General features: G+C 48.4%; 1 protein-coding gene across 1 annotated transcript in view; it reads right to left on the minus strand.

Annotated features, from left to right (window-relative positions):
- Nucleotides 1–5,152: 5,152 nt before the first annotated feature.
- LOC138480678 (rho-related GTP-binding protein RhoG-like) overlaps nucleotides 5,153–23,844 on the minus strand; it is a 30,118-nt gene continuing 11,426 nt past the window's right edge. Inside the window, exon 2 of the mRNA XM_069612356.1 lies at nucleotides 5,153–11,003. Within this exon, the coding sequence (XP_069468457.1) occupies nucleotides 10,393–10,968 (576 nt within the window). The 5' untranslated portion in view covers nucleotides 10,969–11,003 and the 3' untranslated portion in view covers nucleotides 5,153–10,392. The remainder of the gene's footprint in view (nucleotides 11,004–23,844) is intronic.

A 23,844-nucleotide genomic window follows, 5' to 3' on the forward strand; every position in this document is an offset into this window, starting at 1 on the left:
AAACAAAAGGTGAGGGAGAGGGGTGCAGAAAGGGAGGAACAAAACAAGCGACTATCATACTAGGCCTGACGACATTTCAGATAGTGCTGGAGGAGGGGTGGGGAGGAAATAAACAGTAACGGGAGGGTGGAGGAAACAGACGAGGTTGCCATCATATTAGGTCCAGGGGCAATTCTGATAGAGTAAGTGCATAGAAGAAAGTAAAGGGAGGAGATAGGAAAAGGGAGAAGGGAAAGGAGGAGAGAACAGAGTAAACAGTCAAAAAGAGTGAAGAAGCAAGAGTGGAGAGTGAATACAATTTCAGAAGTCAGTAGTAACACATAATGTTGCAAGCCAAGATGAAGATGGAACAGCATGATTCAGGGCCACCATGAGTACAAGATGCAAAGGAAGTCCAGCATGAGAGTTGAGAAAGAGTGACGCACTGTGAATGAATGAAGTCCATAAAAGTAAAATCCAGCATTGGCCACAAGATGGTGATGGTGAAACGAGAATGTATCAGGACAGACTCCTGCAGAAGTAGGCTTGAGGGGGATGAGCGGGGGGAGCAGGGTAGACGAATCAAGCAAAACAGGCAACACCTGTGAGCGAGAAGGGGGGCGCAAGGGATCACAGAGGGGGTGGGGATGGCCTGTGCGGTCAGGCCCTGGGTGGTCCTGGTCCGAACAGGTCCAAACAGGAATTGCCATTTCTTCGTCTGCCCTTCACTTAGGACGCCCTTGATCTAATAGTTAAGAGCAGGAAGGAAAAGGCAGGGCTAAGAAGGTGGGTGGTGCTTAGACCAGGTGACCTAGATTCACTTGCACCTGCTCCCCATCTGCAAAGGAAAAGAGGCTGGAGGGCTCCTTACGTAGGAAAACAGAGCAGCAAGCAGGAAGGCACCAGGTGGGCGGGACTTGCTAAGTGGTGAAAAAGAGCAGCAAGCAGGAAGGCACCAGGTGGGCAGGGCTTGCTAAGTGGTGAAAAAGAGCAGGAAGGCACCAGGTGGGCAGGGCTTGCGAAGTGTTAAAATAGAGCAGCAGGCAGGAAGGAAGGCACCAAGTGGGCAGGGCTTAGGCCAGGTGACCAGGGCTTAGGCCAGGTGACCTAGATCCACTTGCACCTGCTCCCCATCTGCCTATATGATGCTGACCCTCGGGTGGTATTCTGAGTGTGGATCACACGGGAGGAGATGGCTGTCATGGAGAGGCGCGGCTCCGACAGGAGAGGTGCAGTTTTCTTCCCTCGACTGTAAAGAAGAAACCCTAATCCCAAATTGTCTAATGACCAGCTGTCATTATTCAGAATCCTTTAATTGTAAGGACTTGAAACCTACTTCTGTTAACCATCTTGAACAGAACTTTATTAATTCTTCATATGTGCATAACTTCTACAGCTCATTTGACATTTTATGTGCATGATGATTGTTATGTATACAAAAGTGTTCAACAAAAGAACTTGAATCACTATGAAAATACTTTGGACTTCAATTCCCAGAAAGCTTTTACTACTGAGACGAAGAAGAGGAGTAAAGAATCAATGAGGATTAACATCAATACCAAGAGTAACGTACTGTCTAGTTGTTATTCGTCCAATCCATGATGCAGGACATTTAAATCCAAAAATCACATAGAAGGGAGAGAGGGTGAAGGAGAAGTCGGATCGGGCTGCAGAGTACATCGAGTAGGAAGCAGAGCCGCGGAGAGAGGCAGATGTGTCAGAGTGAACCTGGTTGAAGGAGAGAGGTGCTTCCGGGCTCCCACTTGCCACCCCAACGTAACGGGGTGGTGAGAGACCCAACAGAGACTGATGGGCTGCAGGGAAGTGCAGCAAAGGATTACAATTACAATATAAGGGATGTCAGTAGGGAGGGAAATTGGTGCAAGTACTAATTGAAGTCAATAAGAGCATCAGGTAGTGCGAGCCAAAAGAAGGATATTCCTGACAGGGGAGTATATCAGGAAATTCAATGTTGTGTTGAAAAGTCTTTGTTGAAATTGGATATTTCAGTAGAGGAGTTCCTGGCAGGGGAGTGTGTGGGAGAAAGGGGCCAGCAGGCCCCCCCCTCTGCCTTCACTTCTCAGTACAAAGCTTGGACCAAGTGCCTCCAGTGGTGGGTTCGCCCCTTGCCCTTATGCAAATTGAACTTTCGGTGACTTTCGTGTAGCTGGGAGCACTGAGCAGGACACAGGGCATCCATCTTTTGTGCCCCCTTTCGACTCCATCTTGGTGACCAGGCCTCACCGCAATAGTACGAAATGCTTCTCTCCCTTTCCCTGCAGCAGCCAGGCCCAGAGCACACGGCCCCCACCCTCGTTCCCACTCTGACTGGAAAACTCCACGTCTCCATTCTCACGCTGAAGCCGGAGGTATTTGCAACAACTAATAAATGTATCACATCAGTCTTCCTCTGAGATCACTGTCTTGCATGTGAACCAGCATGAACTAAGAACATAGCTCGTTCATCTCCACAAACGTGTCCTTGCCCCCGCACCCTCGCCAATGGAAACTTACTGCCATTCTGACCCTGTGTCCCTACAAGATATTCCTTTCATGTGTCAGACCGCTGACCATGCTATGAGGCCCACCCAGCAGACCCCCAACCAACATTAGACCCCTGCTGCAGTATATCGTGCCTAATATTAACAAATGCCACATACCTGAGATTCTTGTGAGACTAACCCCACAGTTCAATGAGAGTATTATAGTGGTCAAGACAGGATAGATGGATAGGAAGAGATTTCCTCCTTCCGCAAGGAACCAGAGGACTTTTCCATGCAGACAGACATGATCACACACAGAGGGGATGGTAAACTAGGCTCAATGTCCCACAATGATGAAAGGTGGGCCTGACCCGAACCAAGGAGAGATGGGAAGAAGAAGAAGAGAGGGGGGGGGGCTGTCAGCAGGGGGGCACTATATCTCAGGGACAATGGCAATACAGTCTGGGGCCAACTAAATCAGTCTCTTTATGCCATAGACTAAAACCAGGCAGAATTATTCAGGAATGCTACTGAGAGCAACACCACTTTACATTTTGGTAGCCAACATCCTAAAATGTACCTGTGCAATTTACTGTATGGGATTGCACAGACATTTTCTAAATTCAACGCCCATGCAGAAATACTAGACACGATTGGCGGATCAGGGATACTCTAAAAAATAAGTTCGACACAGGGTGAGACTTACAGATCGAGACAGCTTGCTTCTGCTTAAAACCAATGCCCCTTCAATGGACCGGTTGGTTTGTTCAACCACGTTTTGCAAACATAGTTAGGCAATCCAGGGAATAATCCTAAAAAAAAAAACTGGAGAGTACAGAGCACAATAGGATTTAAGATGGATAAACCTTTTTTTGCCTTAAAAAAAAAGTAAAAACCTAAAAAAAGAAGCTTACAAAAGCATGCCATCCACCAGTTAGACGAGCAACCACCCTCAGTGTCCGTCACGCCCAAGTGATTGGACACTATGCTTGTACCTCACGTGTAGCATGTAGATATTCAATGAAAATACAATCTTTTGAACATGAGGGCAAAGGGTGGCAACTACGTGCTCCGACGACCTGTAAAAGGTTCTATGCCCATGTAGAAAGATCTATAGTGGCAGGATATCTAGAGAAGTCCACCTAAGAATTAACGAACATCGCTGGACAATCCGCACAAGTACATTGAATTCTCCTTTGGTTATTCATTTTTAGGAAATTGGGACACAAACTAGAGGAATTTAGGTGGTTCTGTGTGGATAAAATCCAACAGACAACTGTGGCCCAAGAAACACAAAAATTGGCTTACAAAGAAACCCTAAAAGCTGAGAGAGCGAATGGCACTAGAACCGCTGAAACCCTGCAAAAGACGAAGGGGAAACTTTGCTCCATAGTTCAGAACTATTGGTTTTAACATGTTATTCCCCCTCTAAAAGAGGGCACCTTCCTTCATTGAGTTGAAGACATTGCCCAGATCTCAGAAAGAGCACAAGTTCTATTTTAGCTGATGAAGACCCATTTGTTGTTATGGCCATCATTTTGCACACTTCCCTTAATAAATATGTTTTAAGTAAAGAAACTTGTTTTGGCTTGTCTGTTGACCCGGTCACATAACATGACAACTTAATCCTAAACTATAACCCTATTTCTTATAATGATCAAACATTTGCTTATTAATGAAGGAATGCTTACCGTTCGGGTGCTCTACCCAATGCCGGGGTCTGCAACTTTTGGCTCTTCAAATGTTTTGCACTACAAACACCATGAACCCTCACCATCGACTATGCTCACCATGGCTGATGTGGGATCTAGCCCAAAACATCTGGAGAGCCAAAGGTCACAGATCCTGATCCATTTCATTATTCAGAAGCCTTTCATATGACAGACATGTAGCCCAGGCATAGTGTATAGGTGGTGGTTAGGCTCCAGGAACACCAACTCTTCCAAAATTAGATTGACAACATTCATATTCTTCAAGGCTCATGGCCTTCTACATAAGTGGGAGACCATGGGACTGGAAGAAGATAATAGAAGTAGAAAGATCTCAGGTCACCAAAGGTAATAGGGGCAAGAGGGAATGTGTGCAAACATACCAGATCAGTCTTCTAGAACCATCTTCTGGAGCTGGAGGCTTGGCAAACTGTTGAAGGTGGAGGGGAGGTGAAGGTGAGTTGGAGAGAAGGCACCATGAGAATAAAGCTGTGGCAACATGTGCACCCAGGACTCTGGTTCCTCCATTCATCGAGGGCATGGATGTAGCATTGCTGGTTATAAATACATACTTTGCATAAAATAATATGCATACCTGCTCTTTATTGTTCTATGAAACACAAGCAGTCAATCACTGGCTTCATGACTGGAAGGTCTGTTTCAGCAAGAGACGTGGCTTACCTTAATAGCAACCTTTTCTCATCCAAAGATTAGCGGCAGTGACACCTCAAGTGCTGCAATACATGCACTCATTCACTGAGGATGCACTTACTGGTTATTGATCACTCCTGCCGTATGCGTCTTCCTCGCTCTTTGCTGCCTCCTGCAGTTTTCATATGTCAGGCATTGTCAGTGGGGAAACCTATGTTGGCAGGGGGAGAGGAGCTCACACATACCCATCCAGATAGCACTTGCACGTAAAGAAAAGGGCATTTACAAAGAAAAGCTGCAACATTTTGGAGAAGTACCACTGCAAACCGGTAGTTTGGTGTAACACGGGCAAGCCCAGAGCTACATGTTTAATGAGTCTTGGCATAATTACATTTCCCTGGGTAATTACAGTTACCAGCAGAAGTATGATAACTAGGCACATAATTATTGCTATTAAAAAAATCAAGGCACACGTAAAAAGGTCACAACCAGGGTAAAGGGCACTGCATAGAAAGATTTCAAGTACGGAGTGTATCCACAGTTCTACCACGGACCTTTTCACTCTAGCTAGAACATACCCTGAATATTGGCAGGACGACAAGATGTCGCAAGAAGAACATGAAAGAGCAGAGAAAACATGGAGAGAAGGAAAGCATCCCCAGCACAAAACAAAGAGGACCCATTTTTTTTTAATAAAAACGATAGGTTTAAGATATGAACCATTTCCCCACTTTCTACCACACGCTGGATGCTTTAGTACCTACTCTGTCTGGGCCTGTAATTAAAGGATGTAGATTTCTTTAACCTTTTTATTTGGGAAAAGAGGCCAAGAAAAGACCGGACCACCAACTGGGCGAACAGCTGTATCATGAAAGAGGCCGGCTTCTGGTAAAACGAACCCCTTATGCAGAGTTTGCTCATGGGCCCACAGCTCTAACCTGGGGTGAGAAAAGATTTGGAAGAGGCCACAATAAAACCAGGTCTTAGGTCTACTGTGACAAGTGCCGATAAACTCCCTTCTGTGAAGGTAAGCTTTTCAGCCGAAGAACAAGGCTCATTTGCAGAGCAAAACTGTTACTCTACAAGACTACGGTTTACTCACACACCTATTGCACATATCTGGAAATAAGTTCATCGGCAAGCATTCAACGACTGATACTAGGCTACTACAGTGGTTGGAAGGACAGCAGTAATGTCTTATTTCATTTACTTTAATCTATCGGTGTTCGTGGACAGCACTTTTGGCCAGTAGTGCTGAGTGGCTTGAAGTGTCTGGGACAACCTTATGTTTAAATAGCTGTCTCCAAGCCTTTCTGACTTGGTTGTTTCTGAACGTGCCCCATTCCATTAGCTAATGACGCTTAGCAGGCATGGCTTCTAGAACTCTCTATGGGGTCTAGTGATGGGCCTACTTTGACAGTAATGGGATACTAGTGGACAGAGCAAACAGATGCTGTTGCACATGGACACTGATGGACAGACATTCTACCACATTCGGAGAGAACACCGCCAGAGCTTCCATTACATTAACACAACTTGTCACATGAGGACAAGGGCCATGTGACCTTTATAGTGGGGACACTGGTGAACAGTGCTTCAGTCACTAACAGAAAAAAACAATAGACAGAGCCATGGTCACATGAATACACTGATGGACAAAGGCTCAATCGCATTAATAGACGTATAGAGCAACTACCAAATTTCTTCATGAAGGTCAGAGAGCAAAGGTCACAAAGTCATGTTTTTAGACACACGTCTGCTTCATCTCATGGTATTTAGGGGCTGACCACAGATAGGTCTTCTGCTGTATTCCCTTATGGCTTTCAAGGGGAGTTTTAGAACTTAAAGGTTTAGGGTTTTCATGAAGGTTCTCGAGCATGTGTTGAGCTCTGCAACCTGTGCTGCATGGTCACACACACCGCGTGTATGCAGCAGTCTGTAACTACCTCACAACGTTTAGGGACAGGCCTCCTGTCACATTAACTTGTAATTCTGTGGGACACCCTTTCTGCAGCACCTCCTCATAATGGTCATAGACAGTTGCAGTTGTTCGGGAAAGGTCTTGTAATGTCAGAAAATATTTAGCTGTGCATATTTTATCACTTCTTATGGGCACTTGCATGCACTTCTGGTTGTTCACACTATGGTGAAGGCTCCCCATTAACCCATGAAACAAATTGCTTTGGTCACCTTAGCTCAGGATAGCATGCGCAGGGCTTTTGTGACCTTAGCTCAGGATAGCATGCGCAGGGCTTTTGGGACCTTAGCTCAGGATAGCATGCGCAGGGCTTTTGGGACCTTAGCTCAGGATAGAATGCGCAGGGCTTTTGGTCACCTTAGCTCAGGATAGCATGCGCAGGGCTTTTGGGACCTTAGCTCAGGATAGCATGCGCAGGGCTTTTGGGACCTTAGCTCAGGATAGCATGCGCAGGGCTTTTGGGACCTTAGCTCAGGATAGCATGCGCAGGGCTTTTGGGACATTAGGTCAGGATAGCATGCGCAGGGCTTTTGGGACCTTAGCCCAGGATAGCATGCGCAGGGGGTTTGGTCACCTTAGCTCAGGATAGCATGCGCAGGGCTTTTGGGACCTTAGCTCAGGATAGCATGCGCAGGGCTTTGGTCACCTTCGCCCAGGATAGCATGCGCAGGGCTTTGGTCACCTTAGCCCAGGATAGCATGCGCAGGGCTTTGGTCACCTTAGCCCAGGATAGCATGCGAGGGGGGTTTGGTCACCTTAGCTCATATTAGGGACATGGATTGGCACACGTTATATCAGTTTATTCTGCTACATTCGCTCAAATGATTTAAAGATGTGCATTAGAACACATGAACTCATGCTATTTCAGCACAGGGCTTCTGTTATATTAGCTTCTGATCACACAGGCAGGGCTTCGGTGACCATTGAGCATGATGTTTAGAGGCATGGATTAGAACACATGAACTCATGCTATTCAAGGATGGGATTTCTATTCAAGTAGTGATCAACCCTTGCAGCGGTCAAATTAGCCAACAATATTCATGGGCCGAGCTGCTCCCACCTTATGATGTGATGCCATAAACAAGATCCTGTGACACCTTATGTCGGGGTGCTTCGGGCCAGGTATTAGGTCTTATCTGATGGAAACCAAGAAAGTAACTTCAGTCACATCTAGCAGAGGTCTTTCTTCATAAACATTCCCTCATGCTAGGAGTCGGCATTTCATGACAGGAGAGCAGGTTGATCACATTCTTTGCACAGTGAAAGATGGATGCTTAGAGGTAAATGCAAGGTTATCCCATGAGGATTGAAGAGCAGTGATGACGTTCATTTCACTTTCCTAAAGGAATGGTCCTACACCATTAATGCGCACTGAACTACTGTACTGCGGGACAAGTCGACCCAAACAGCACAAGGTGCTAGAGAGCCACTTGTCAGCCATCTCACCATACATCAAGATGAGTCATCTGGAACACTGTGATCATATTGACTCAGCGAGAAGACTGTCCTTGCATTACTGTCTGGTGTATAAATCCTGTGCTCCACCCTTTTACCTGTGATACGGAAGGCCAGGTCTCCTGCCACACTTACGCCTAAAACAGACCAATACCATATTAGCCGAGTTGGTTTCAGCTTACACTACCCATGACCCCCAACACCAGCCTCTAGTTTAAGTATTGGGAATACTTATGATGATTTTCAGGCGTGTGGGTCTGCTGAGACATCTAATTGCAATCCCAAAGGGTGAAAGGAACGCTGTGGTTTACCAACACCTCCTAGATGGCTGAATACCTGTGCATCTTGGAGTGGTAAAAACTGCTCTATAAACATAATTACAGATCTTCCCTTATCTAGTCTATGATGCCGGCTTCCACCATCGTCCCGTCCCGCTCTACATCCACCTCCACTTTGACCTTCTGATTATAGTGCAGTCACCATTTAGAGGACATGAAGGAACCCCTACTTCCACCAGTTACCCCTTCATCCACTGTCTTGTTCCACGCCGCCCCATTGTGATGTACAAGGACAGGACATCTGTCGTGGTTCGCTTCGGATTGTGCACCTGCCTCTTGCTAGTGCACGGGAGTGGCAGAAGCAGAAACGCATCCTTCCATTGATTTCTAGAGACACAGTATTGCAGCGTGAGAGTCCTATATCCAGTGCCCTTTACAGCCATTGAGGCACCAGAGATCCACAACTCAACCGAGCTGCAACACTATCACCACTTTGGTTGTAAAACTAGTTCCCCATCACCCAGTTCCTGAACATCCAATACAACGTTTAACAGATAAAAATGAGGTACTCAGCTGCCATGCTCCAAGTGTTCTCCACATGGCACAAAACCTTCATGAGCTCCAGGCACAATTGAAATTTAGTAGGCACTTCATGCAACTTTTCATTCCATACTTGCTGGGAGTCTACAGTCAATTTGAATTGTGAACTTGCTGTCGATGGGTAGGAGATATGCACAGAACTGTCCTTTTACTGCTGCACAAGCCATCACTCCATCCGTCAAGGGCTCGGAAGTCCCAACATTGTGAGGGTGCGAGGAGGGCAAGATTAGGACCCATGCAGGCCCAGGAAGGACCAAAGTCATTATATTTGCAGCAGCCTTCCCTTTACAAGAACATGTCCACAGAGAAGGGAAGGTAAACGCAGAGTCCAGGATGAGTCTTCAGCCACAAGGACATTTGCTCCACAGGAATCAGATGACATTTGGTTTCAATTTAATTTAACCCTGAGTTTGTAAAGGGAGGGTTTTTTTTCGTAACACTGCCCCTTTCGAAATCCTTAACAGTTCTGTAAGTGCAGAAATTGGAAAACACAACAATTACACGTCATTTTTAAAGAACTTGGTGAGTAGCCAGCTGTGGCTGAAACTATTCCAAGGGGGAATTTACCAAGAACACACCCAGCAAGTTACTCACCCAACAGATTACAAAATACAAGGCTGTTGGGTCACCAGAGACTTGCCACCAAATGAATATGCTTTTAAAAACACATTTTAGTACATGTAGGGTTTAGATTAAAGCATATAAATTGCACATTAAAGCTGGAAGCAACAAAGTGACCAAGTTTTCCAAAACAGTAACTCCATCATGGTAAAAACTAAAAATTGGGGAGGGGAAGGGGAGCTAGATGTAGGACAGTGAACCATTTCAGTTTTAGAAAGCGCTAATAAAGAAAACAAGGTGCACATGCTGTAGGAGCACAAGGTAGGTATGCAATCTGCTGCACTCTCCCCCCACAGAGCGCTGGAGCAGGTACTGAGTGCATGCTGTCGGAGCATAAGGTAGGTATGCAATCTGCTTGCACTCTCCCCCACAGAGCGCCAGAGCAGTTGCTCAGCACATGCAGAGTAGCAGACCAAGTTGAAGATTAAGGTTGTACCAGTGCCTTTCTGTGAAGTCCTATCTTCCCCGCATATCTAGCCTCAGCCAACGTCACCATACAAATGCGTAGCATAGAACGTTTCCTTCCCTGTTGACCGTTACTATGCGAATGAGGGTGCTAGCCAAAAGGCAAGGCATTGAACCCGGGTTTGCCGGTCCTACCTGCCTTGGCCAATGTTCAGCATTATATGCAGGCGGCACTACAGAAGAACACACTTTTTTGTGTTTTTCTTGATCACAGGGTTCATGAAGGCACGTACAGCTTCTGCAAACACCTCCCGCACCCCATGCTGGTGCAAAGCTGAGCACTCCATATACTTCACTGCTCCAATCTGCCTTGCCAGCGAGTGTCCCTGCTGGGGTGTGGTAGGAGCAAGGCTTTGTTCCTTAAGCTTCTTTATCGTGTCTGGGTCGCCACGGAGGTCACTCTTGGTTCCCACTAACAAGATTGGCACATTAGGGCAGTGGTGTGAGACCTCAGGGTGCCACTTGTGACGGACATTGGCATGGGAGGATGGACTCCCAATGGAGAAGCAGATGATGAAGACATTGGTTTGAGGGTAGGAGAGGGTGCGCAAGCGGTCATATTCCTCCTGCCCTGCAGTGTCCCACAGATTCAGACTGACAAGGCGGCCATCAACGGTCATCTGGGCACTGTAGTTGTCGAACACTGTGGGGATGTACTCCTCTGGAAAGGCATTGGTAGTGTAGCTGATGAGGAGACAGGTCTTCCCAACCGCTCCATCGCCAACCACAACACACTTTATCGTCTGCATTCTTCATCAACGCAAAGAGGGGACCTCAGCAGCACCTGAAAGGAAGCCAAAATTAAGATTATATGCAAACAGTATTTTCAACAGTACTGTGAAATCTGTTGGCTAGACAGCACAGCAAAACAAACAAGTTTTAGTGTAAAAGAAGTATGTGGCTGAATGGTTAGAGCGAGATACTCCTCGGGGGAGGGCTCGAGGTACCCTGGCAAGGGCAGATGTACATTGCACAGGATGTGCTCAATAGCAGGACAATAACTATTTGTCAGCCGTAAAATTGCCACAGATATCGGAACAACAAAAAGAAAAATTGGGGGACCCCATCACAATACAGGAAGTGTGTGATGCGATAGCAGCACTACCCAGGGGAAAAGGCACCAGGCCCCAACGGACTAGGGAATGGGGTTTACAAAATATTCCAGACACAATTGGCAAACCCCCTCACTCGCCTCTTCAATCTAATCAGGGATAGGGGAGCAGTTTCAAAGGATATGGGACACTCGACCACGATATTACCCCTAAAACCCGGGACAGACCCAGTAGACTGCACCAGTTACCGCGCCGTAGCTCTCCTCAACACAGATGCAAAACTGTAGAAAATACTGGTGAATCGATTGGCAGCAGTATTGCCCGAGATAATACACGCAGACCAGGCAGGTTTCGTAAGGGGGGGAAAGACATACTCAGGATAATGTCTGGCGCGTAATAGACAGGGGGGGCAAAAAATTCTCGATCGCCGCATTAAATGCCACACGAGCATTCGACAGCATAGACTGGAGGTACCCAAAACTGATATTGGGAGGGTTTTGGCTGTGGACCGATATTCACCAAGATGGTTCTGGCAAATTACCAGCATCCATCTACGCAACTAATGGCGAATGGCTACACCTCAGAAAGAATCAATATCTGGAGGGGTACTTGGCAGGGGTGCCCTCTATCCCCGCTCATATTTGCCATGGCAATGGAACCATTTGCCTGCAGAATTAGGGAAGACCAGGGAATTAGAGGGGTGCGCACCGGGGAGATTCAAAACAAGGTAGCCCTCTACACAGATGATATCATGCTTTATATGGCAGACTCAAGACACATTACCCAGAATAATCAGAGAACTGCAGAAGTTCGAAAAGACATCAGGGTTCACAATAAACTATTCAAAATTCAAAGCTTTGAATATAACCAAAGGTAGTGAGGACATAGCTCTCCTGAAGGAACATTATCCACTGAAATGGGAAAAACAGTCCCTCGAATACCTAGGAATCCATATCACTAGAACCGTCAAGAATCTGCTCAAGGCAAACATTACAACTCTATGGAAGCACCTGCAGGAAGACCTGCAGAGATGGGATGCCCAGGAATTGTCCTGGTTTGCTAGAATAGCGGCGATAAAAATGACCTTGCTACCCAAAGTACTGTATGTAGTAAGCTCAACCCCAGTGGACATCCCCCCCCCCAAAACAGATCCTAGAACTCCAAAAAGGCGGTGTTTAAATTCATCTGGGGAAATAAGAAGCCGAGGATCCAAAAAAGGATCCTGATGCGGCCCACTACTTGGGGGGCTGGGAGTCCCGGATATGGGGAGATACGTGTTAGCAGCTCAATTAGCACCAGCATTGAAATGGGCGGGTAAAGACCCTCTTCCAGGTTGGGGGAAAATAGAGCAGACTGCAACAGATATCCCTTTGAGTAAACTACCATTCCTAAAAACAAAAGCAAGAGACACGGGAGGTATCCTATTTGCAGCCACTATAACGACCCTACACAGCTGGGATAAGGCTATCCGTAGCGGGGGGGGGGGGGGGGAGAGTGGGGGGGGGGTGGGGGGGGGCTTTGGGGGTGGTCAAACTAGGTCTGGGCCCACTATCCCCTATCACGCATAATCCAGATTTCTCACCTGGCCTTCACAAAAGATTCTGGGAAGGCTGGAACGAAGCAGACACATTGTCCCTACAAGATATGTATCAGGACGACGCCCCACTCACCTTTGAAGGATGTAAACATAGATTCGGCCTCGTCTAAAACCACAGATTCAAATGTATTCAATTGCGTCACTGGATCTCACACCCAGAGGTAAAAAGAGCAGGGTTATGACCCTCGGTAGGCCTAGAACTAACAATACGGGAGGGGACACATGAAAAAGGGATCACTAGACTATACAAGCTACTGGATAAGGCGCAAACAGACAACTCCCTCCAGTACATGAAAGATTGGGAGCGGGACATAGGAGAGGAGATTAAGCAGGAAGAATGGAGTCAAATCTGGAGGAGGGCGCACAAATAATCCAAATCCACGGCAATTAAAGAATCGGCAAACAAACTATGTTACCGCTGGTACTTACCCCCCAAGTAGAATACACAGAATGATCCCCTCATACCCCCCAGAATGCTGGCGGCAGTGTGGAGAAAGAGGAGACATGTTCCATATGTGGTGGTCGTGCCCAAGGATAAAAATATTCTGGAAAGAAATACTGAGCCTGATCAGGGACATAACGGGCGCAGACCTACCATGGTCCCCGAAAGTCATTCTGCTGGGGGCAGTGGCAGAAGGGAACTATGCAGCCTCAGGAAACAGAGTGGCCCTCATAACCACCTTCTGGCTGCAGCAAGGATGACAGTGGCCCAACGATGGAAGACAGTGGAGGGCCCTACAACTCCATGGTGGTGGGTGAAAGTGTGGGGAGTTATGGCAATGGAAAACATCTGCGCCACAAAATCAGGGTCATATCTGAAATTCTTGGCCATATGGGACACACTCCAGGACTATGTGGGGGAGCGGGAGAATCAATACTTTAAACCCCGGGCTCTTAGAAACATCCATATCAGATAAAGGCAGCAGAAGATATGGCGAGGGGTTGCCTATTGGAATTGTTCTGGTTACAACCACGGTTTAGATTGGTTCAATTAATAAAAGGAAAAGGGGGTGGGGGGACGGGTCAAAGTATGAAGACGATACTAGACTCTACAAGAAAGTTCAAGGGGGTTGAATAAAAGGTTCATGTTGATAGCACTGTTCTTAACACATGTAACGAAAGCTCAACCATGGTCTTAAGTTAAAAATGAAAATAAAGTTGGTTAAAAAAAAAGTTCTGAGCTTCTTCTAGCTCCCCTTCCCAAAGTACAAGAAAGTTCCATGAAAAAAGTAAAAATCTTTTACCGTCTCCCAGTTCAAGGCAGCACAGTTCCTGAACCAATCCTTGGGGTCCCCTTCCCCAAGATTCAAATAACAATACAAAAGAAAAACAGAGGCTGTTAAAACTCTGCTCTCAAGACAATGAAGGTAGTTTGTGTAAGCCTCAGGGTTCCCTTCCCCAAGACTTCAATTCTGCCGCTGCTACTTGTGATGGTCTCTCCTAAGGAAAAAGTCTTGAAAAAACACCAGGTCAACCTGATCTTTCTAGCCCACTCGGTGGCAGCTGTTCTTCAGAGTTCTTATGGTCTACCATGCAGGGCTGTCTGGTCTTGGCGGAGTTGTTGGACCACACTTTCTAACCACTATGGGTCACGCAACCAGGGCCCCAGAATTCCTTGGAGAACACACCCAGGTTCCTTGGCACTTGCTACTGTGCACCAAGTCACCTTCACTTGGCGCCTTTGTTGGCCTCTTTGCTTTGGGGTTATTCTTGCACTTCCTAGGCTTCTTACTAGCCTCAGGACCCTGCCACCATGCATTCCTGACCCCCTTCCAAGCCGTGGCTTTGTCACACTGCATTCCCTCACAAAAGGTTCACTGTCTTCAGGAGGTGCTCTTTTATTCTATTCAATTCAGGATTCAATGTGCACCTTTCTATTTCGATGTTTAAGTGTACCCTTTGCCCGGTAATCAGTGAATCTTTCCATGTTCAAATTAAAGTTTTTATTTAGCTCAGTATTCAATAAGCTTTTTATCAAAGTAAAGTTTCTTGATAGCTCAGTATTCAAAAACCACATAGTAGTTTCTATACTGTAAACCGGAGTTCCTTCATGGCCTTGTAGCAGCGCCCCGGAGCCCCTCTGCCCTCGCGAAACTCGGCAGCCTCATGTACATTAACAGTGCAAGCCCCGCTCGTCAGCCTTGTGCTTCTCCCCGCACACCAGCAGCTTCAGTTGGCATGCAGGCTGCGTCCCCTCTGCCCCAGCGGCTCCTACTGCTCTTTCACGGGTCTGGTAGCTCCCAGGTTTGGGGAAGTCACATGGCCCACTTGCTTCGGGTCCCCTAAGTCAGTTGCGTAGCTTGCTGGCATCCTGGCTTGTGCTGCTCCAATTCCACCACAGCTGCCTCTTCCCACGTTGCTCCCCGTCTCGTGCTGCTCACCTGTCCTAGCTGCTTGATTTCTATTTATACACCTGCACCCCGTTGACAGGCTGCAGGTGTAGCAGACTCAGCCCTGCCAGACCATAATCCGAGGGACATTCCTGACCCTCACTCGTATCAGACATCTTCCTCATCACGGTACCAAAGAGGTAATCTTCACTGCTCTTGATGGTCTCTTCTTCTCAGTATCATCAAATGTTAAATGTGGAAGATTGGGGGGCAACTCATTTACAATAGCCCATAAAGTTGGGGGGCGGCAGTTAGGTTGGCTGTCATTGGGAAAAGGGGATATCATGTCCCACCCAAGGGCACCTCACTCCCAATCCTCAAGGACCCTCCACCCAGCTGATCCTCCCTCGCTTCTCCACCCCCAGGGTCAGGATCCAAAAGCAGTGGCCTTTCTCTGGCAGCCTGCATGGAGGATGCAAGGGGAGGAGGAGTGAGAATACCCTCAGGTTTCTCGCGGACCAGAGTGCAGATGGGGAGCCCAGAGTTCCGCACGAGAAATGCATTTGCTGCTGAGACGCACAACAGAAGGGAAGTGAATGCCCCCAGTAAGAAGACACGAGTAAGAGATATAAAACTTGACTGTCAAGGGTGGAGTAGCCAAGGTTCCAGGAGTCTGATCAACCGGAGCATGACGAAAGCAAGCCTGTAAAGAGGCCACAGGGCTTCAGAGAGCCCTGGGAACTTGACTGCCAAAGCTTGGTTAGCCTACCAGGTTACGGAAGCCCAATAAACTCGAGCAGAGAAAGAAACAGGACTTCAGAGAGCCCAGAGGAACAAGGCAGCCAAGGCTGGGGATACTAGCAAGGTAACGGGAGCCTGACAAACCCGAGAGGGTAGATGCCCTATTCCAGACAAGTGGCAACAAAGCCAATAGAAGACCAGGGGGCTGTGAAGAGCCAGGACTACAAAACCTAACAATTCTAGAGAAACAGAATTAGTAGGGGGGTTCAAAGCACCTAGTCGAGGCCGGGAAACTTGTGTGAAACAAACCCTGAATTTCCTAAGGAAATAGAAACTGTATGAAAGACTGACTTCTGAAATGCTGATGAACTGTGTGCATAAACAACTCAACCCCTGATTTTCCTGAAGAAGAGCAAATCATGCTAAAGACCTTTAATCTTTACAACAAAACATGCAGGGAGGTCATGAACTGTCTTTTGAAACACTGATGAAGCTGTGTACATTAGCCACAGGAAGTCTAGCGATTGGGCCTGGCTGCAGCCAAAGACAGACCATTTTTGTTATTTTCTTAAAGTTGTAGGGCCAGTTAGAGGAATAGGATTCGGACCAGGCAAGTCTGCATTCTACCCCACAGATGAGGAGAACTGAGCAAGCAATCCCCAGGGCACAAGAGGGGAACCAAGGGATCGAAATTGAGATTGGATAATCAGGAGCTACAACTAGCTAACTACCTGTGCATCCAGCAGCAACCAGTCACTCAGAGCTACCACTGGGAAACAAGGAGCACTAGCAGAGTGTTATGCAAATCTATCTTCCACACAAACATTTAATTGCATCTATTATTTATATCCCTAATGCTTTAAATGTCATATAGATGTGTCCTAATGTTTATTTATAGATTGTCCCAAATGCACAGTTACATTCACACAGTTGTTTGTTCTGCACCAGTTGGCCTGGGGACCCAAAATTAGCTGCTGGTTTTAAGCTAACCAAGCTCTTCTAGGGAACAAGCATCAGCTAAATAGCGCACAGCTCCTCAATGTCAAACCCTGGAAACTTCACAAAGAGTTCCTGGTTGAAGAGCCAGAAGCCACATGAAGAAAAGCAAAGCAGGATTCAGCAGAATGTTGATCAAGGAACCTGCAGAGACCCACCATCCCCAGAGGGCTAAACCACCCAGCGAGTATAAATGTCTGGTGCTGGTCAAATTACAACACCTGGTGACCTAGAGGCAGAGGGGCCAACCTCGTCCAGAAGACCCGAAAGAGAACACATCTGCCTTTCCAGGAGGGCGACCCACCAACCAGGAGAGAAAATAATGGCGAGGAGGATACCAGGAAGAATGAGTTTGGCTCACTGAATATTTGGTTCACCATCTAAATTTTGAATTGGCACCCGAGAATAATTTTTTTTTAGATGAAGTCACTGAATGAGACTAATTAGGACTCCGATGACAGGTTACAGATGAAACAGATGTTATCTCCCCACTCTTGTGAGAGGCTTCAAACAGATGGAAAGGTAATGACTGGCTCTACGGGTTTCTTTTCACCTTATATCAATGGACAGTGATTGATGAATGACTTCTTGACATTTTTTGAATTGATGAGACAATTTTGAGCCTATATGTCGACAGCAAGTGGAGAAGATTTCCATGATTTACAATCAGCAAACGTACACCGATGGGCATCCATTTGATGTGATTCACAAGTACAGTTACACAAATGAGTGATATGCAGTCATGTAGTTTGATGAATCCATATTGACAGTTTTTGGTTTATATTTGTAGATATAATAGAAAGTTGAAATTTGAAGTCAAGCACTGAACTTTTAACATTCATGAATGTTGTGCTCCCAATGAAGAGTTCCCTAAACGCGTTGAGCTCTTTTAGCACACAGGCATTATCTGTTGACAATTGTGAACACATTTTTCTCAATATACATATGACAATGTCTACCATATAGAATATTGCATCTAAAATATATTCACACCCAAAACAGAATCCAATCTAAACAAATGACTGTCAGCACATTTGGTGTGCATGGGACGGGAGTGTCCTCAAATTCAGGACACCTTATTTTTCATACGATTGCACAGAGCAACTCCCCTGGACCCATTCATCTTCCAGTAAACTTGTTTACCATCTCTGAATAGATATTACACTAACAAGGTTATACCGGAGCCTCTTCTCCGGTCATTCGAGTTCCTGACTGTACACCAGCCTCAGATTCTGTGTAGAGCAGAGAATTGGCGCAACACTGGGAAGGTGGAAAGCTGGTGTTACCGCCCCGGTTCCCTGCACCACGTGGAAGCTTTCCCTGTATTGCCGTGATGAGAGGAGTGTGTGAACACTGACAGGGTAAGCGTGGTTATCAAATAACAGCAGGACACGGTGGACAGAGCGTGCAGAGCAAGATGATATAATGCTCCACATGGAGATCCAGGGAGGTGTGGAAGGGCAGTCCTCTGGGCATATTATGGTATGGTCCTCAGAGCAGGTAATTAACAGGTTTAAGGGTTAAGGAACAGAGGGGAGACCAAAACGCCAGAGCAGGATAAGGAAGTCCCAAAGGGGAAGAAGCAGCCTAACAACTAGATGGGAATAAGGCAGGCAGGAGATGCACACGGACAGGAAGAAAGCAGGTTCAGGAAGGCATAGCTGAAGGATGAAAAAGCCTGACATTCAGCATTGCAGAAGGTGCCTGCCCTCTGAGCACAAAAAGACACACCGTACAAAATGGTGGACGGGGCAGCCCGAGCCAAAGAGGGGGGTCCTACCAGCCACATAAAGACAGTGACAGCATAGAGAGTAGACAGCAGTGAGAAGAAAGGCAAGACCAGCAGCCCACAAGCCGGCCATCAGACCGACGGTCACAGCACCCACCAACAATTGGGTGATGAGGAGGGTCGTGCTGGCGAGAGGGTAAGGGAGGGCATTGTGATCCAGGAAGGCAGCCGAGCAGAGCACCTGTACCCGCATAGCAGTGATCCTGCAGGCGGGCAACGTGTACACAGTGGGGCACAGGTGATGCCGAGAGACACCGGTGGCGAGGACTCCCCAGTGGTACAGCAACAGAGGCTCCCACACTTGCAGATGGTGGCCCCCCACGACACCCAGGGGGTAACGGGGGGTGCACGTGAGGCACAACTTGCACATCTCAGGGTAAGAGCCGCGACATTGGAAGAGGGCACAGAGGAGCGAGCCCTGGTACGACCTCACCCGGCCACTTGGGAGCCGCAACTGGACGCGAAATGAGAGGCGAGGGGACGCTGCAAGGGCCAGCAGCGGGCCCCCAGGAGGAGGGCGAGGACCCACAACGGATCAAGGGAGGAACAGCGACAGAGGACGCCGGGACCGCCTGGCCAGGGGATACGTGGGCAGGCCAGCCACTGGACCAGTAGAGGCAGGAGGGACCTCTTTCAGACAGCACACCGGAAGAGACAGCCTGCAGTCTCAGTACCGGAGACCAGGGACAAGGTAGGAGGCCCTCAGACCCCCCCCCCCCCCGAGAATAACATTAGAAGGCGTGGCAAGCAGTTACCGGGGCGCAACAGCGGCCAACTGCAAACAGAGAGAGAACACATCCAAAGCATTCTGCCCCACATTCACTGGCCGCAGGTAGCGGGCCCAGATTCTGAGGGGCCCTGAAATAAAGCACAAAACAAACATATTGAGAGGGTGGAGGCCTGGCTCACCACCCAGCTGAGCAGATTGAGTATTGAAAAGGGCACACGTATATACGTGGGAGGGCGCAGTCCATTCATTAATAAAGGAGTATGAGAAGACAAGACTCAACCAAGACATAACATCTCCCAGATCACAACATATAAGGGGACTCAAGCTGCAGACGTGCCAGAGCGCAGGAGGACATCCCGAAGCACCAGAGGTGCTGGTGCAGCGTGATAACTGACAGGACAGGCGCAGGAAGGCCGCAAGCAGGCCCCACAGGCAAGATCGGTGCTGTGCCGCAAGCCGGGCAGCGCAACAGGACACGCCACAGTCCACTGGCCCAACATGCGCGGACCAGCTACATAACCCCACTACCTGCACAGCCCACAAGTACTTTAGGGGAGGACGCAGAGCAATTGAGAAAATAATTGGAGGAGGTCTAAGCAAAATGAAGCTACAGCTCCTGCATGCCAGGGGCCACAATTGACAAAGGCACCGGCCAGGAGACTAGGCGGGCCGTTCGCACACTAGCCGAAGGAAAGGCCCATCCAAGTGAAGCACGGGGGCACGTACCACCGCCTGGGCACAGGAGCTCCCAACATAGCTCCCAACTTACCACAGCGGCTGAGGTGGACAAGGTGGGTTGAGCCATAGACGCCCCGGGGCTCACCGAGCGGGGCTGGGGGTGCGGACACTGTACAGCCACTGATGACGCTAACACGAGGAAGCAGTGTTGGGCATTACACAGATATTACGTGGGAGAACAGTCCACGAGCCGGTGGTTAAATCATCTGCAAGGAGGAAAGGAGAGAGACCCACATTGAGAATCGGACAGATAAGGACAGGAGGTGGTGGGAAGGACGCAAAACTGGGGCCCGATGCAGAAAACGGAACACCCCCAACACAGACATGGCAGAAAGGTGGAAGGGAAAACAAATGAGCATGGAGGTCTTTGCCTGGAAAACGGAAGCGCCCCAGTCACAGGCTCCAGAAGCAATTGCTCAGACTGAGTTCTGGAGGCCATAGCAGCACTAAAAACCTTGCTCGAATTCCAAATGGATGCAGTGATAGTGGATGTGGGCCTCCTGCGGCAGGATGTGAGGAACTCGTCAGAAAGGGTCGCCAGAGCAGAGCAGCAGTCTAACATATCGAACATAACCGCCACCGAGAGCCAAATGACAGGCGCTAAACCGAATACAAACCCTGGAGCAGAGAGCTGAGGATGCAGAAGGAAGGGCCAGACATGGTGGAGAGAGCACACAGGGCATTAACCAGGAAACCTCGACCAGGGGCACCCCCAAGGCCCATGATAGCAAAGATCATGAACTTTAAGGACAGAGATGATCTTTACATTTTCAAGAGAGGGTGGGGTCATAACAAGGAGTGCAGCTAGAATAACTATGTACCCAGACTATATGGCGCAAGTACAAAAGCGCAGAGCACAATTCTGGCCAACAAAAGGAAGGCATGAGGGCAGCCAAGGTACGATTCATGCTGCTATACCCGGCCAAATTGAAGGTGCTACGTAACAGCAGGACATTACTTTTTAGAGGTAGAGGCACAATAATGGATGGATAAGCAAGGGATCCCGCAAACAGGAGACAGATGAACGAGACAATAGGAATCCCCCTCTATGACCCAGGTGGAAGCGCACTAGAGAAATTGAGAAAATTCAGAGACTCGAATCAGCAGTTCGATGCGGGGGCCCACGGCCCTTCAAACAGGCCGCCAAGACCCACAGAAGCGGCCCCGCAGGAGAACAGAATTTAAGTGCCAGTTTTGAGGCACCACACCGCAGCGAGGGTGCTGACGGAAGGGAGGGAGGGGAGCACCTCGAAAGCTGTGGAGCCCGAGCGGGGGGGCCCTTATTTATAGTTATACAAGTAGTATGGGTGTTAGGTTAGGAGAAGGCACTAGAGAAGGAAGACGCATGAAACGACTAGGACACAGCAAGGGAGTAGTGAGAGAACGGACAGAGCTGCGCCAGAGGGACATGCCGGGGGGCGAGGGCCCGCAGAGAACGGACACGAGAAGAGGGCACCGAGGAGAGGCGGGACCAGAACAACTCCAATGGGCTGTGAACAATAGGGGCAGGCTCGGAAGCACAACAGCTCAAGGGCCCATGGGAATGAACGGGCCACCGGATACAGCAACACAAGGGTCAGGAAGCATTAAATATAGTCACGTGCAATGTCAGGGGATGAAATGTATACGTCAAAAGGCTTAGGGTCTACACTTGGTTAAATAAGGCAAAGGTCCCCATAGTAATGCTGCAGGAGACTCAGGGGGAGGGCAAATTGGGGGTGAATGTTGGGAGTTGTTCATGTTTTAAAAATGTAATAAAAAGAATTTAAAAAGTTTGCCATGGCAAGGGAGTTCCTGTGGGACGGTAGGAGAAACAGGGTAGCACTGACTACACTACAAAGAGACTGGGTGAGGGGGGAGATTTAGGCTCCCGGACTTTGAGCTGTATTACCTGGCAGCACAGCTCCAGTTCGTGGTGCAGTGGCTGGGCGAGGACATATCCTTAGACTTGATACTATTTTGACCGCTGCTGCAGCGATACTATTTGAGAGAGCTCCCGTGGATGGATGCGGCCTCGGCTAGAGCCCTCCCCAGTATGGTCAAGCTGGGCCAAACCCTATGAAGAGAGCATGGAAAATCCAAGAAAGGAGAGACCCCTGCTCCAGACAAATTCCTCTGTCGGGATCGGTTGATGCCCGCATAGCAAACCTGGAAACGTTCAGAACACAGTGGGAGGACAGGGGGTAGCCCAAATAGGAGATTTGTGGCAAAATGGGTGCTGGGTGCACTTCCAGACCCTGGTAGAAGAACAGGGTGTACATAAGGGCTATTTCCTACTGTACAATAATATGGTCCAGACGATAAGGAAAAGGTGGGAGATCCTACCGGAGGACGATGATGCAGGGGAGGCACTGGGTGCATGGTACGACATCTCCGAGGCGGGGGGGGGGGGGGGGGGGGGGGACACCCGGTGTCCAGGCTCTAGGAGCCAACAATTGAAGAGACTTACGAGCACAAGAGAAATGGGAAGAACCACCTCAGAAAACCTTCACAGATGTTGAATGGCACAGGGTCCTCCGGTACCCAAAGAAAGTGTCTAGAACTGCAAGGTTCAGTAAGATGCAGCTCTATCTCACACAGAGCATATCTGACGCCGAAAAGTGTGTCGAGAATGAGGAGCAAGCAGACCCAGAGCAGCCTGCGCTGTGCGGAGGAGTAGGCAGATATGGTGCACATGCTCTAGTCATGCCCGAGAATAACGAACTTTTGGGACACCACCAAGGAAAGAGCGATGAAAAGAGGTATCCAGATGCCAGCGTGGTCGCCGGCCTCCTATCTGCTGGGCCTGTTCCAAAGAGGGGACAAGCAGAGGACACGCTTGGCGAAAATGAAAGCACTGATGACAATACTGGCAAAACACTGCATAACAATAGCGTGGAATGCAAGCACGGGACCCTCGCTGGAGGGGTGGTGGGCGTATCTGGACAAATGGGCAATGGCTGAAAGGTCAGTGTGGAAATGAGTGATGCAGAGATCAGAAGGCAACAGTGGGGCAAAGATATTAGCATGGAAAAAGGTAACAAACTCCATGGCCGAATCAACCACCAACCTACTCCAAAAACTGGGGAAGGACCCAGAACAAGCGGCTTCATATAGGCCAACCGCATTGATGAATACAGGGGGGAAAATCTACTCCAAGGTGCTAGCAGTTAGGCTAGGCAGGATTCTCCCGAGTTAATAAACAAAGATCAAACAGGTTTTATCCCAGGCAGGGGGACACACGACAATGTTAGGCGCACACTAAACATCATCGAGTCCGCGAGCAGAATGAAGACCCCGCTACTGGTAATTTCCCTCGACGCACATAAAGTGTTTGATCTAGTGAACTGGGTAAGTTGGGAGCCAAGTTGAGAGCACCCTAGCCCACATGGGCCTGGGCCACAATTTCATAACTTGGACAATGGCAAATTCTGCACACTCGTCAACACAACTCCTAGTCAACGGGAGGAAATCAGCGCCCACCCCTATATCCAGAGGGACCCGTCAGGGGTGCCCACTGTCGCCCCTTGTGTTCGCTCTGTCGATGGAGCCGTTCAAGTTGCAAGCTACTTGCCAAGCATAAAAAGGCACGCACTGCCACAATTAGGCACACATACAGAGCACATCATTTCTTATTAGTAAAGAGTCGATCACTTACCAAAGACTAATGGCG

The sequence above is a fragment of the Ambystoma mexicanum genome, chromosome 5p, assembly GCF_040938575.1.
Source record: "Ambystoma mexicanum isolate Mex_15411 chromosome 5p, UKY_AmexF1_1, whole genome shotgun sequence".
Taxonomy (NCBI): Eukaryota; Metazoa; Chordata; class Amphibia; order Caudata; family Ambystomatidae; genus Ambystoma; species Ambystoma mexicanum.